Source organism: Lissotriton helveticus, chromosome 6 (assembly GCF_964261635.1).
Source record: "Lissotriton helveticus chromosome 6, aLisHel1.1, whole genome shotgun sequence".
Classification (NCBI taxonomy): domain Eukaryota; kingdom Metazoa; phylum Chordata; class Amphibia; order Caudata; family Salamandridae; genus Lissotriton; species Lissotriton helveticus.
In genome coordinates, this window is record NC_136067.1 from 818,639,658 (window position 1) to 818,653,862 (window position 14,205).

Sequence of the window (14,205 nt, forward strand, 5' to 3'; positions counted from 1 at the left end):
CCATAATAGCCATCCAACCAGGGCTATTTTGTGGAGCATTATAGCAGCTGAAATCCCAGTTCTTTAACAATATGTTTGTTTATAACTGAGATATACCTACCATATCAACTCTTCACTACTACTTTTACCCTTACTTGCTGTGTTGGTCCCTTTAAAATTCCAGGTAAAAAAAGTACCCTATTACTCCAGTATTTTCAACTTCAGTCTGATCTCACTCCTTCTTGTCTTAATTTTCCTACCCTATTCTCTGCCGCTTTTTAAATTTTTTTTTTAAACTTTAGCCTTGATCAACAAGCCTTTTTCAAGCCCCCTTTGCCAATCCTTCTACATCATGTTCTACCTCTTCCAACCCCACTGAGGAAAAGCGACCTCTGAATTGGCAAATGTTGTCTCTGCAGGGATGTCTTCAATACCACTTCCACTCCCTATGAAGCATCCAGTGTTTAAAACCCCGCAAGATACAGTTACGCTAAGCAACCCATATCTTCTACCAGCATTACATCCAGAATGTAATACAAACACCATTAACCAGAAATGTGCGTATGTATTTATGCATACGTTTGCTCATTATTACTCCACATTGCACCAGCAACATGGATCGACATCATTACACTTTGGGCATTTGATGGCCTCCAGATATCCATAGGCAGACTGCATGAGGTTAAGGGGCCCGCCATCCCTAATTGCCCTTCTCCCGTTCCAATCCCTGTACCCCTAATATTCCTCTAAGGCAGAATCACCTTGCTGAAAATTTTATTCAGAACCTTGCTTAATATCCGGTATTTGTTAGGCCACCCCTTGCACTCATCTAGCTCCACTTATCACATGCTCATGGAGCTTGGAACTCAGAAATAGAAAATGTTACTATGCCTCATTCTTGAACTTTGCTGGCTCCTAAGATACAGTTGCTTCTCTTTTTCATTAAGGAGGTCAATCCGTTTCCGAAATTGCCATCGTAGTTACAGTGGTTTGGCAGACTGTGCAAAAGAACTGTTGGGCTTGAGCAAAAAAGTTTCCCTGAGATTCAAATTCCCCATATAAATCGCGATATTCCTGGAAGTGACTGGTGCCGTTAGGGTATTTATCTGAACTGAGTCGTTGAGCATGTTGAAATTCCATTCATTTAAGTCTTAGGAGGCCTACTCAGATATGTATGCACTGTTTGTATAGTGTGAACCCAGCCGGACATTGGGCACAGTTCTTCCTCGTCTCCCTGCTATGGCTCCTTCCTCCCCTCCCTTTCCTACGAATTCTCTCAACCTCGTTGTATGTTTACTTTACCTTATTACGCTATTGTAACTGATGTAACCTGTAATGCAATGTTCCCCAGGTAAAGCGCTCTGATACCTTCGGTTCTAGCCAGCGCTATGTAAAACGTTTCAAATGTACCTTGTAAGGCAACGATCCTCTGGTTAAGCACTCTGATAGCTCCGGTTCTAGACAGCGCAATATACACTTCACAAATCAAATATACTCAAAACTGTTTTTCCTGAACGCTGAGACCTGAGAAACATGGCTGATGCCCGATGGAGCTGCTAGACAGCTATTGAGGAGGTTGGCCCTGGTTTCCCCCTTGACAGTCACTTACCCAGCCGGACATTGGGCACAGTTCCTCCTCGTCTCCCCGCTATGACTCCTTCCTCCCCTCCCTCCTACAAATTCTTGCAACATTGTTTTATGTACTGTACTTTACTATGCTCTTGTAACTGATGTAACTTTTAACGCAAAGATCCTAAATGTAAAGCGCTCTGATACCCTCTTGGGTCAAGTTGCGCTATATAAAACTTTATAAATAAATACTGTGATAAGAGAGGTAGGTGGTTATTGGGTTGCTCAGACTACTAAAATTACCTTCTCCTTCATTGGGCACCTGAAAATCCTCCGGAACTCTCATGCCTACTGAAGCTTGCTTTCCAGTCCTGAACCCTTATTGGCGCTCAACTGTATGCAGTGATGGGAATTCCGGTGGGAGTCCCTCCTTCTACTTAGTAGTTGGAATGGGGTAAAAGGGGGTGAAAACTCTCCTTATTTCAGCGTACTGCTGCAATTTCATCCCCTACGCGTTCACCCAGGTCTCCCCCTTACTTGAGTTCTTACTCTGGATCAATTTATCAGCAAGGATAGAATTGAGTTTTTGGACATTTGGATTCAAGCCACTGATCATGGTATTGAGGTATCGCTTTATTTCAAACCCACTGCTCTCAACACCCTACTTCATTGTGAAAGCTACCACCCGCGGTGTCAGAAAGATAGCATACCCTTTAGTCAACTCCTCCGAATTAGGAGAAATTGTACTACCATCAGGTAATATGATGTGCATGTGGAGCGATTAAAGAGCAAACTTCTCAATCGTGGGTACCCGAAGAGAGTGATCAGAGATGCCCTCAAGAGGGCTAAGTACTACAACCGAGAAGCCCTCTTTCAAACCAGACCATCCACAGAGGAAACCAATTTGGTTTGTATCGCGAGACATTCCAATGTCAACAATAAACTGCGACAAATCATCACCTCCCAGTGGCATATCCTCAATTATGGGCATGTTACCCCGCTTCCCAGACCAGTGTTTGCGTTCCGCCGCAATAAGAACTTGCGCAATACTCTCATCAAGTCTGTGTGCAAGCCAGAACGAGAGTTTGTCCAAAAATCTATTACAGGCGGCCTGTCTTAGGTACACACAAATGTGGGAACTGCCACGCATGCAGTTCCTCCATGGTCGCTGCAGAACTACAGTGGGGAAATAAGAAATATTTCTTCAAAGAAATGAATAATTGCATAACATCTAATGTCATCTACCTGATTATCTGCCCCCTGCCTCCATTATTAGCACCTGTGCAATATTCTTGTTCAGGACTATGAGGGGGCCGTCCTACTGTGCAACTTGTTGAAGATTCTCCACACTTGCTTGAAGGCTATCGGTGGCAGACTTCAGTGCAGTGTAAGGAAAAAGAGAAGCTATGTTGAGCTTCTTTTTGCATCCACATAGGCCCTGATTCTTGTCCACGGCTTTCTCTTTTCATCAGTTCCATTGGTGTACTTGACAGTGCTGGCCCTATCCCCAATACAGTTCCCTCTGGTTATCGAGTCTCTGACCCATTGGATAATGCAGGACACCCATTTAATGGGGCTTCTTTGAAAATGTAATGTAGAAGACAGTGTCCCTCTACAGTCTTCACTGACAACATGCTTCTGGTTCTCCTGAGACTGAATGTCTTCAGTCCTCGCCTAATGAACATACTTAAAGTCTATGGAGATGTATCCGGGCTACTGGTCCATTGAGGCAAATTGATGTATAACCTGTTGCTACGAGTGTTTGGGAATTTTGGATGGATGGGATCCGTGCACTCACAAGTGGATTGCTTCAAATACCCTGGCCTTATCATCTCCAGTGACTAACAAGTGGTTGAACACCAAGATTTCTCCATTGCTTGAATGAACACAGGCAGACTTGCAGGCCTGGGATAGGATTAAACTTTCAGTTGCTGGCAGGGCAAGCCTGATCATTATGGGCCTTATTCCTAACTTGATATACTCTCTCAAAAACTACGCCTATCCGCTCCAGAAAGCTTTATTCATAAAGCTTAGACAGGTCTGCGGTTTCTTGTGGTTGGGTAGTCTCATTTTTGCAACCTAAAGCACTACAGTGAGGACTTGGACCCCTTCGTATAGCAATTTTGCTTAAACAAGTTGCAAAATAATGTTTTGTCAGTCTGTGTCTTCGTTTATTAGCATTGAAGAGCACTGTTAAGTTCAATGTTGCCTCTTTTGCCTTTAAATGCTTGGTAGGCACTGCTCCTGCGTAGTGGTATTCGAAGGTAGATTCAGATGCTCAGCAAATAATTGCATAAAGTCTCTTTTCTAAATTGGTTTCAGAAGGAGGAATGTCTTTTTCAATTTAGGCCTCCAAGAACTGGAGTGACTATTTATATTGGACACCTCCACAATTACCTCCTTTAGTTATCTGTTGAGGCCAATTTTTACTAAGGTATATACTTAGGGTATATTTGCTAAGAGACTCATTGGGCTAGTGTTTCTATACACGTGTCCTTCCTTAGAAGGGAAAAACAGACAAAGAAATGTGGATTGGTGAAGGGAGAAGAAGAAAAAGGAAGTCTGGAAAGTGCAGTTGAAGTAAACCCGATATGCCTAGTAGACAAATGCTAAAACTGTAAGAAAGAAGAGGTGAGAAAAGTCAGCAGGTTGAGAGGAATGAGATCAGTGGAAAGTAAAAGTAGAGGAATAAAAAATCACTTTTTTCACTTCTTCTATTAAGGGCCTTACTGGCACAAAAAGATCATTGTTGATGTTTGTCCCTCTCAAAATCACCTCTGCTCTGACAATACCTATAGTGGACTAAAGCCTGTATGTTTTTAACTAGGGTAATTTGGGCGCATTTAGTCAACATAATAAAAACCTTTTATTTCACTGTTCATATGATAGAAGTAGACGGTGCAAGCAGAGGGAATAGGGTAACAAATTGAACGCAAGCTGACCCTACTGTTTACTGTTCCTTTCTTTGAAACCAGTTCGTGGGAAATGTTCCCATCTACAAGTCTGACATAACTTGCTATTGGTGAGACATGGTTCAGAAATTTTACACCTTATTAGAAGATGCAAATGGAAATTAGAGTTGTCTCTCCTTTTTTGAGAGTGATCACATTAACTGTCAATGAGAACCCGCTGCACAACCAGCAACATGCAGCAGGCCCTCCTTGATCTATACAGTTGTTCTATTTCGACAGTTGAAGGAATTCCAAATATTTACTAGGATTTTTTCATTAAGACTCTTGATTATCCTGATGTCCTATTCCTTCTTGGTCAGTTTATTTTTTTAAAAACACTAATCTTTTGCCCACAATTTTGTTGTTAACTTTCGTAATCCTAATACAGTAAGTAAGGCCATTTCTTTTAACAAGCTTGACGCATTTTTACATTTGAACTCTAAGCCTTTCCTACAAACCGAATTTGGAGGTTTTTAAAGTATATACACTTTTACTTCAACTTTTACATTTGACATTCAAGGAGAAATAATGTGCTCCCAATTGTTTAGGTCAGTAATTCGGAAGTGCGCCAAGGTTTTAAATTTTTCAATAGATGGAGCGCCAAGGTTTTAAATTTTTCAATAGATGGAGCTTGCAAGTCACGGCATAATCACATGTAGGTAAACATTTACTCTGTGTAAAATGCACTAAGGGGCACATATGCAACATTTCTTTTTTTGCAGTTGCAAAAGGAGATTCGGCCCATTTAGGACCGCAAAAACGCTTTTTGCCATGTACAGACCCTATTCTGCGAGTCGGTAACCTATTACCATCTCGCAAAATAGGGTTTGCGAGTCACAATTAGGAAGCGGAGTGCCAAGCGCGTCCCTTCCTAATAGCAAGTTGCAAGGGGGTGTCCTATTGACTTGCAGCCGGAAGGCATTCGGAAAAACAATTGCAGTTTACCACCAACTTCAGGTAGGTGGTAAGCCATTGACTGAAATGGGGGAAACCATTATTGAAAGTTTAGGGGCTTCCTTTAAAATAATTCAAATTTGATCTGTTCCCCTGCTAGCTTAAAGGGGACTTTCAATTATCTCGAAAATTGACCTTCCACCCTAGCCCTGAACCCTATTCTGCAATATAGTAACACTAGCTTGGAGTACTCTTTTTTTAAAGTTCTCACAATAATGACCTCTGCAGGGTTTATTAAAAGTTTGTAATAGAGTGAAGACAAAAACAGCAATTAAGTCGTTCTGTGAAGTGTATTTTTGATGTATGCAAGTGTTTTTTTTGTGTTCTTTTTTTTAGATCTGAATTTCTCTATTCTAGTTCTAATCCGATTTTACATTTCTTCAGTTTAACTTGTTTAATGATTTTTGTGGTTTCAGCTGACTGTGGAGACTTTAGTTCCTGTGAAGACTGCCTCAATGTCACTAGTCTAAACTGTACATGGCGTACATGCTCACTTGGTAAGTCGTTCATTTGTTTTGGCAAAATGACAAAGCAATATTTCTTGAGGAAATTTGTTATCAAAAGCTTTAGTTAATTTTACTGTTGGCATCGGCATATCCATTACTCCATCTTTCTGATCTCCTTCTTTTATCAACTAGTTAAGAATTTGACTTGGATCTCCCCTTGCACACCTACACCTCTGCGCGTGTGAAGTCCTTGTAGCCCCTCTTTAGTCTCTATTTTTTTTTCTACCTGAAAGGGCACACAGCTTGGCTTTTCCTGCTCTTACCCTGTGAAAGAAAACTTAACATTGCACACCTACTTGAAGCCTAGAATGTGTAGTGAAGCAAAAATATCAAAATAAGCACTCAGTGAGACATCGCTTCGCCTTACTGAGCTAGTGATTATAGACCAGTGCTTCTTATTTTATGGATTGTCGTCTTTTAAGCAGTAATGGAAAATAAGCGCATGACCGAAACAAACTCAAATAGCGAAAGACTTGGCAGATGCCAATAATCGCAATTTCTCAGACACTGAACCTAGTAGTTTATAAATCTCTGCTGATAAGTGCCAATAAAAAAATGAGGCTAAGTATACCATAAGCGCAAGTACGGTGCACGTGTAAGTATAACATGAGTATACAAAATGGCTGTGGATAACCAACAACATTGTTTCATAAAAAAAACAAGCATTTACAATGCAATGGTTTCGCCTTTGGAAAAGTTAGAGTTATTGGCATTGTATATGGCAAAATTTGTATTTATGTTTTTGTTTCGAAAACAGATAAGTAAATGGCATTGTCATTTACATTGCCATTACACACCCAAGGAACGCGAGCTCGCGCTACTGCGGGGGAGGGGCTCGACCTTCACTTACACATACATATTTATACATATACAAACACACACTCTGCCTACTCATTTACACTCTTACATAAACACACTTAAAACTGCCAGCACGCACACAACATACATATATATAAAAGCATTTTTCCCCTTACCTCAGCTGCGAGGGAAAAGCATTCACCAGCTATAAATATGGGGTCGTTGGAGCCCCCCTCTGGGGCTCGACGTCCTGAAAAATGGCCCCTCTGAGCCTCAACAGGCTCTCTTCAGCGTTGGGGCGACCCACTGCCATCCGGGGCCGCCCTGACTCTCCGTTTACTTCACCAAATGCCCCCCAGAGCCTCTCCGGGCTCTAAATACAAAAAAATGGGACGGGGAGCCTCTCCGGGCTCGGTGCACGTTGGGGCGACCCACTGCCAACCGGGGCCGCCCTTGAAGCCCTCGTGGCTTCACACACCCAAGGAACGCGAGCTCGCGCTACTGCGGGGGAGGGGCTTGACCTTCACTTACACATACATATTTATACATATACAAACACACACTCTGCCTACTCATTTACACTCTTACATAAACACACTTAAAACTGCCAGCACGCACACAACATACATATATATAAAAGCATTTTTCCCCTTACCTCAGCTGCGAGGGAAAAGCATTCACCAGCTATAAATATGGGGTCGTTGGAGCCCCCCTCTGGGGCTCGACGTCCTGAAAAATGGCCCCTCTGAGCCTCAACAGGCTCTCTTCAGCGTTGGGGCGACCCACTGCCATCCGGGGCCGCCCTGACTCTCCATTTACTTCACCAAATGCCCCCCAGAGCCTCTCAGGGCTCTAAATACAAAAAATGGGTCGGGGAGCCTCTCCGGGCTCTGTGCACGTTGGGGCGACCCACTGCCAACCGGGGCCGCCCTTGAAGCCCTCGTGGCTTCACACACCCAAGGAACGCGAGCTCGCGCTACTGCGGGGGAGGGGCGGACACCGGCAATGTGTCCCGGCGCCCCTCCCTTTCGTCGGCTCACTCACCGGCCGGCGGCTCTGTCTTCACTCGGGGCTCTCCCTCCAGTCGGGGAGCCTCAGGGCGGGGGGAGGGGGCAGGCACCGGCAATGTGCTTCGCGCCCCCTCCGCTCGCTTCTGAAGGCCGCACCTCTCGCCGCAGGGCTCCCTCCGCTCACGGGGGCCCTGCAGTCCAGCTGCCATCACTCTTCCTCTTCTCCCCGGACCCGGCGGTGATTACCCGGCACTTCGGAGATTCCCTCGGCGAGGACGGGGTCGAACGGCTGACTCGGCTTCCGGATCCTCGCTGGGGCGGCTCCACTGCTGCGGCCCAATCCGGTCGCGGCTCTGCGAGCCTCCATACACGCCCAGCTTCTGCGGGCAAGGCATCGAATCAGAGCGCGGCTCTCGGGACAGGCCTACTGCAAACGGCCAATCAGAGCGCGCCTCCTGTAAACAGAGGACCAATCAGGTCGCGGCCCCTTCGTTTCTCTCGCTTCAGCTTCTGATCACTTTCAGGCCCCCGGGCCGCAGCGGTGAGAACACGGGGCAATGCCGGGTCGAGGTGGCCACTCGATCGGGCCATAACAGGACAGCGAGGAGGGGGGACAGCGAGGAGGGGGGAGGGGGGACGGCGGGAGGGGGGACACAAGGCAGGACAGCAGCAGAGGGGGCGGGAATGGACAGCGCATCTGAATTCACTTTCAGTGAAAGGGGAGGGAACGGGAAAAAACGTAACTCCGCCCTGGGAAAAAATCTCGGGAACGCCCCCGAATCTGGTCCGGCCTTGACGGACAGATCCGGCACTCAATGGCTAGCCTCCATTTATGGAGCTAACCAATGAGAGCCGGGGGACGTTCCAGGAGTCCTTATTGACGACATAGGATTTCACCTGCGCTGAAGAGCTGCGCAGAGCGCAGCCTTCGGCAGGCGAAACCCAAAAAACAGGTCAGAATAAATCATTGAAACGGGCAAATTGAGTTCACACCCTTTGTTTATTCATTCATGGCTCTTGTTTCTGAAAATACCACATACACAGCAGGACCTCCACCTACTGCATGTTATGTTAAGGTTGTTGGAGGAATCTATATATAGATATAGATATATATATAAATACTTTTTTAAGGCAAATGGGAATTGATTAATAGAAATCATTAAATGCAGCAAGTTGATCTTAATTGCAATCTGCACGAAGCCTCTAATTTTTGGGGAAAACGGTCTAAATCAGTAATGACTGTGGGAAGGAATGCCAGGGCGTGTCTCATCTACGATCCTATCACAAAAAAGGCTCTGCATGGTCTCCTTTTGGAAGAGAAACCATTGTATTTTTGAGCCACGTACTTGTGGGAGCTGCAATGCATTTCTGTTTAGTATGTTTAAGGATTACGTAATACCCTTTTCAACCTCTTTGTTGTTCAATCCTTTTGATGTAGAATGCTAAACCCATTATATATATATATATATATATATATATATATATATATATATATATATATATATAATTTGGGACAGGTCTCACCTAAGCCCTCAACAATTTTCCTGAAAATTATATCCTAGGTCCTTTTATGGTCGGGCTTGATAGCGCAGCTGTCACCAGACAATTATGTGATCATCACTCGAGAGGGGATTACCTTCCCCTACCTGTTGGTAGCCAAGAGTACATGTTTTATTAGGGCAGAAGTTGTGCGTTTCAACACAAATAGCCATTTCTCATCACTCTGCTCTGATCAATTTGTTTATGTATCCAGCTGCCTAAGCTTGAACTTTCAGCGGCACACATGACATTGTAATGCTGTTAAAGTGCCTTAGCTATCTAAATAGCTTATGTCTTTCTCTGACAGCAGCAGACATGGAACGAGGCCAGTCATTAACCTACATGGAGTTTTTGCTCTGGCTTGACAATGCAATTGTCAACATATTTCTTTCTTCAGGTCTTTTAAAATGTCATCTCATATAATGCTATACCGTCTTAGTTTAGTGACCACAATCCAGTGGTAATTGTGTTGTTAAATGTTTTTTTTCTTTTAAACAAATCTGTTACGACACTGGCAGCAGTGGAAGTTAAAGCCAAAGATCAGGGGTGTAGGGTAAAGTGGAGCAAGGTGGTGCCTGAGGACTTTTTGAATACTATTATCGTTAAGGCTGCTCATGACTTAAACATCTGTGGAGACCCCCTTTCTAATGGGAAGGAGGTAATAACCTCTTATGAAGCTATTTGCTCCCAAGTAGCCAAAGAACTTACATCCAAAAGTCGATCCACTAAAAATAAACCGGTAAAGGGTTGGTTCGACCATAATTGTACCAAATCGCACAACCTCCTCAAAAAAGCTCTTCAGGAGCAACCAAGGAACAAACCTTTAGTTGCCCACCTCAGAAGAGTACACTAGAGCAGTACTGGTAAGGAAAAAGGAAATTAAACAAGAAGCGTGGTAGGAGCTTATGGACAAAGCAACCCTAAAAGATAGTGCTAAATTCTGGTCCATTATTAACACGCCCCTGTTCTCTAACACACAAAATAATGTCTTGGAAGTTAACATAGCAGAGGAGGACTGGTTGAGCCACTTCAAACAAATTTACGGAAGTGATCTCGAGCTAGAAATCTTTGAGGCTCCTGCCTCAGACCCTCCCGATATGCCAGTAAGATTTTTTATTGCAGAAGTTATTAAAGCAATTGAAGGTTCAGCAGGACGTAAGGCTCCAGGTCCTGATGGGGTTTCTTCAGGTATGTACAAGGCAACAAGGCAAACCCGTTGTACTGGGCAAACATTTTGACTAATGTCTTTAATACCTCGGCCTGTGTAGGATTCCCTAAATCTTGGTCCCGATCGACAATAATCCCAGTGTTCAAGAAGGGTCAAAGGGGAGACCCCAGATGCTATAGGCCTATATCCTTGCTGGATTCCTCCATAAAAATCTTGGGGAAGGTCATCCTAGCAAGGATAACAGGGTGGGCAACTGACAACAACATACTGTCAGATGCTCAGTATGGCTTCAGAGCAGGGAGGAGCACGGAGGACCAATGTCTGAACCTACACCTAATAATAGCTAAATATACCAAGGCAGCTAGGGGCTCTATTTTCCTGGGCTTCATGGATCTGTCGACGGCTTTTGACCTAGTCAATAGGTCAAAGTTGTGGACAATGCTCCTGGAGTTGGGCCTGGATCGGCCTCTTGTTTGTTTTTTGGCCGAGTTGCATAAAGACCTAAATGCCTCAATTAGGATGACGAATGAGGGTAAATGTACGTCAAGTTTTAAGTTCGGTAGAGGGGTGCGACAGGGATGCATCTTGGCCCCAATGTTGTTTACACTGTATATTAATTCGTTGGAGGTAAACCTATTATCTGCGACCCCAGATACCCCTCGTATGGGAGGTACACCGGTTCCGGTGCTACTATATGCGGATGACGCTGTTTTACTCGCAAGGACCCCTCTGGGCTTGCAAAGATTGCTGGATTCATTTGGGGACCTTATGAAAAGCCTGGATCTGGTTGTAAATCATGGTAAATCGCATGTTATGTCACTGGGTGTCACAAAGAACAAAGTGAAGTCCTTCTTCTGTGGAGGAAAAGTAATCACCAGAGTGAAGGCTTTTACCTATCTGGGAGTTGTTTTTGATGATAGGGGCTCATGGTCCCCACAGCTCACAATAAAGGTAAATTCAGTGAGAAGCTCCTCAGCTGCAGTGTTGGGTTTCGCCAAAAGGTTGGGGGGGGAAACCCTTTGAGGCAATCTTGGCAATTTATAAAGCCAAGACTATATCTATCGCAAGGTATGGGGCATCAATATGGGGATTCACAAAACCGGAACTCATCCAAACAGAGGAAAATAAATTTCTCCGGTCCCTTTTGGGCCTCCCTCAATCTACAGCCACCCATTCCGTCCATCTTGAACTGGGGATAGGCTACATAGCAGACATAATTAAAATAGCCCTGATACTGCTATGGATTAAAATTTGGCTGAATCCTAACCTTTCCCTAAATCACAAGATCCTAAAGGATTGTATCAACCTTGATAATAGGAAAGAAATCCAGTGGTTGTCCCATATAAAAATGTTAGCCATGTACATAGGGCGTCCGGAGATCTTTTCTAATCCAGAATCTTTATGCAAGGCTGACCTAGAGTGGGTAAAAATTAATTTTATTAGGTTGAGGGAGGCAGAGCGGGAAGTAGTAGAATTAGGTAAAATATCGGTCAGAGGCCATGTTTTGGTTACCTTGTCTTTAGCGATGCCATCTTATCTGTCCATAGTGACAAATTCTTTCCACAGGTGGCTACTGACAAAATTTCGGTTTAACCAAATACAGTCTGTTCTCTGGGATTTAGACGGCTGGAGCAGACCTGAAGACGCTGCTCCATGCAAATGTGATTATTTTTCCCCCCCAAGACACCTTGCACTTTATGCTCTTCTGCCCTTTTTACCTTGATGCCAGGAAAAGGTATATCCTCCCTCTACTAAAGAAAATGAATTTTATCCAGTGTAAACCTGCCTTATTATTTTTACAACTGTTAGAATCTCCTGTAACTATGTTTTGTGTTGCTAGCTTTCTTGTTGCGTCTGTAAGAATTAAGAGGGATAGACAGAAAGCCGCACTAGAAAGCCAACCTTTTTTAATATAATGCCTTTATAGCTGTATCAATTGTTCTACATTTTTAAAAAAATGACCGTCAACCTTGTTTTAACGTTTTAATGATTCTGTACTGTATTTTTATTCTGAATATTGCATTTTTAACTAATCCTTAAAAAAAAAAAAATGTGTCGTACTGTATAGCATACTTTTATGATTTTAAGTAATCGAATAAAGTGGTTTGACTTGACAATGCAATTGTCACGTAACCTTTTTAAGCTACAGAAATATTACTGTACAGTTGGTGGCCTCCACTCAAATACATTTCTATTCCTGTGCTATTTACTTGTAATGCTTCAAATTACCATACAACAGTCCTTTAAAGCCATCCCTGTTGGCATTGCCAATGCTTGTTCTGACATGATGGTGATTCTTAATGTACACAGACTTCATATATTTGTGTATTTCCCCAGAGGAAAAAAAGAAAATAGCCAAAATGTGTGATTCTTCAGGTTAAAGTTGAAGATGTATATTACATCTTAGCTGCTAACTCCACTTCAGTCTCCCGGTCTTACGATGAGGTCTCCTCTCCCTCTAAGCTAGAAACATTAGCTTTTTCTCCCCTCTTACAGGAGATCAGGGGCTTATCTTAACGATTTTACTAATTTGGGCTCCCCTTTAGACCCATGTCCTCCGAAAGTAATACAACTGGTTCCTAAAACAATATCAGTGCTTTTGGCTTACATCTTTAATGAAATACGCAACTCTGGCTACTTCCCTAAGGCTTTGAAAAAAGCTTCTATGAGGCCATCTTTACCCCTTTGGACCCTAGCAACTATCGGCCCGTATCACGTCTGCCTTTCTTAGTAAAGATGGTTGAAAAAGCCATGAATCAGGAGCTGGCATCTTTCATAAACACCAATTACTTGCTTGACCCTACTCGGTTGGAATTCAGGAGCAAGCACAGCACTGACTGTACCCCAATTGTGGCATCTGAGGACATAAGATCTATCCTATACAAAGGAGGAAATGCTGCCTTGATCCTTTTAGATCGCTCGGTGTAATTCGACACATCCGTCATGACCTTTTGATCAACCTGCTCCATTTCATGAGAATCGGTGCAGCGCTGTACATTAATATGCAGCTAAGACTTATAAACAATCTGCAGATCCTGCAGAATGCGGCAGCTCAAATACTGCGCGGTATTCCCAAGTATCAGTTGGCATTGCAGGATCTTAAAGAGCTACATTCGCTGCCATCAAGAGGCGTATTGAATTTAAGGCCTTAAGCATTGTCTTAAAGGTATTTCACAACTCTGGCTCTGATCATCTTAATCACAACTTTTCCTTTTAAATCCCGTACAAGGCTTTGCGCTCATCGGCAGCCAAGAACGTAATTGTTCCTAAATTCAGGAAATTCCATTTGGGAGGCAGAAGCTGGGTATCTGCACTAGCAAATTTTGGAACACCATTCCTCTTAAGCTGAAGGAAATTAAAGTAATTTCAAAAAGGGGGTGGTGATGGACAGAGTATCTGAGTTAATCAGAACCCTCCTACCCAGTCAACAGATCAGGGCTTGATCCATCACCGTTTTTTAGCTCACTGCACCATCCCAGTTCAGAACCTGGCTATATGCAAATTAGTCTGTCCCTGGCCCAGTGCATCATGGGAACAGGGCAGACCAAACTACCAAGCCAATTCTTCACTGGAAAGGAAACAAGCTTCCGGGGACCGGTTTCTGGCATTACAGCCGTCTTCGGCCCGGCTTGCTTGAATCCTGATGGTGCAGTGAGCAAGGGACTCATGTCTGAGCATACCCTTCCACACTCATGGTGGCCAAAATAATTTAAAAAATCATTTTGTCCACC

At 43.7% G+C, this 14,205-nt stretch overlaps 1 protein-coding gene across 1 annotated transcript in view; it reads left to right on the forward strand.

The window, feature by feature from the left end:
* Window positions 1–14,205, forward strand: part of CD164 (CD164 molecule) — a 158,894-nt gene that overhangs the window by 6,823 nt on the left and 137,866 nt on the right. The window contains exon 2 of the mRNA XM_078648404.1: window positions 5,870–5,950. Coding sequence (XP_078504530.1) covers window positions 5,870–5,950 — 81 coding nt within the window. The remainder of the gene's footprint in view (window positions 1–5,869; window positions 5,951–14,205) is intronic.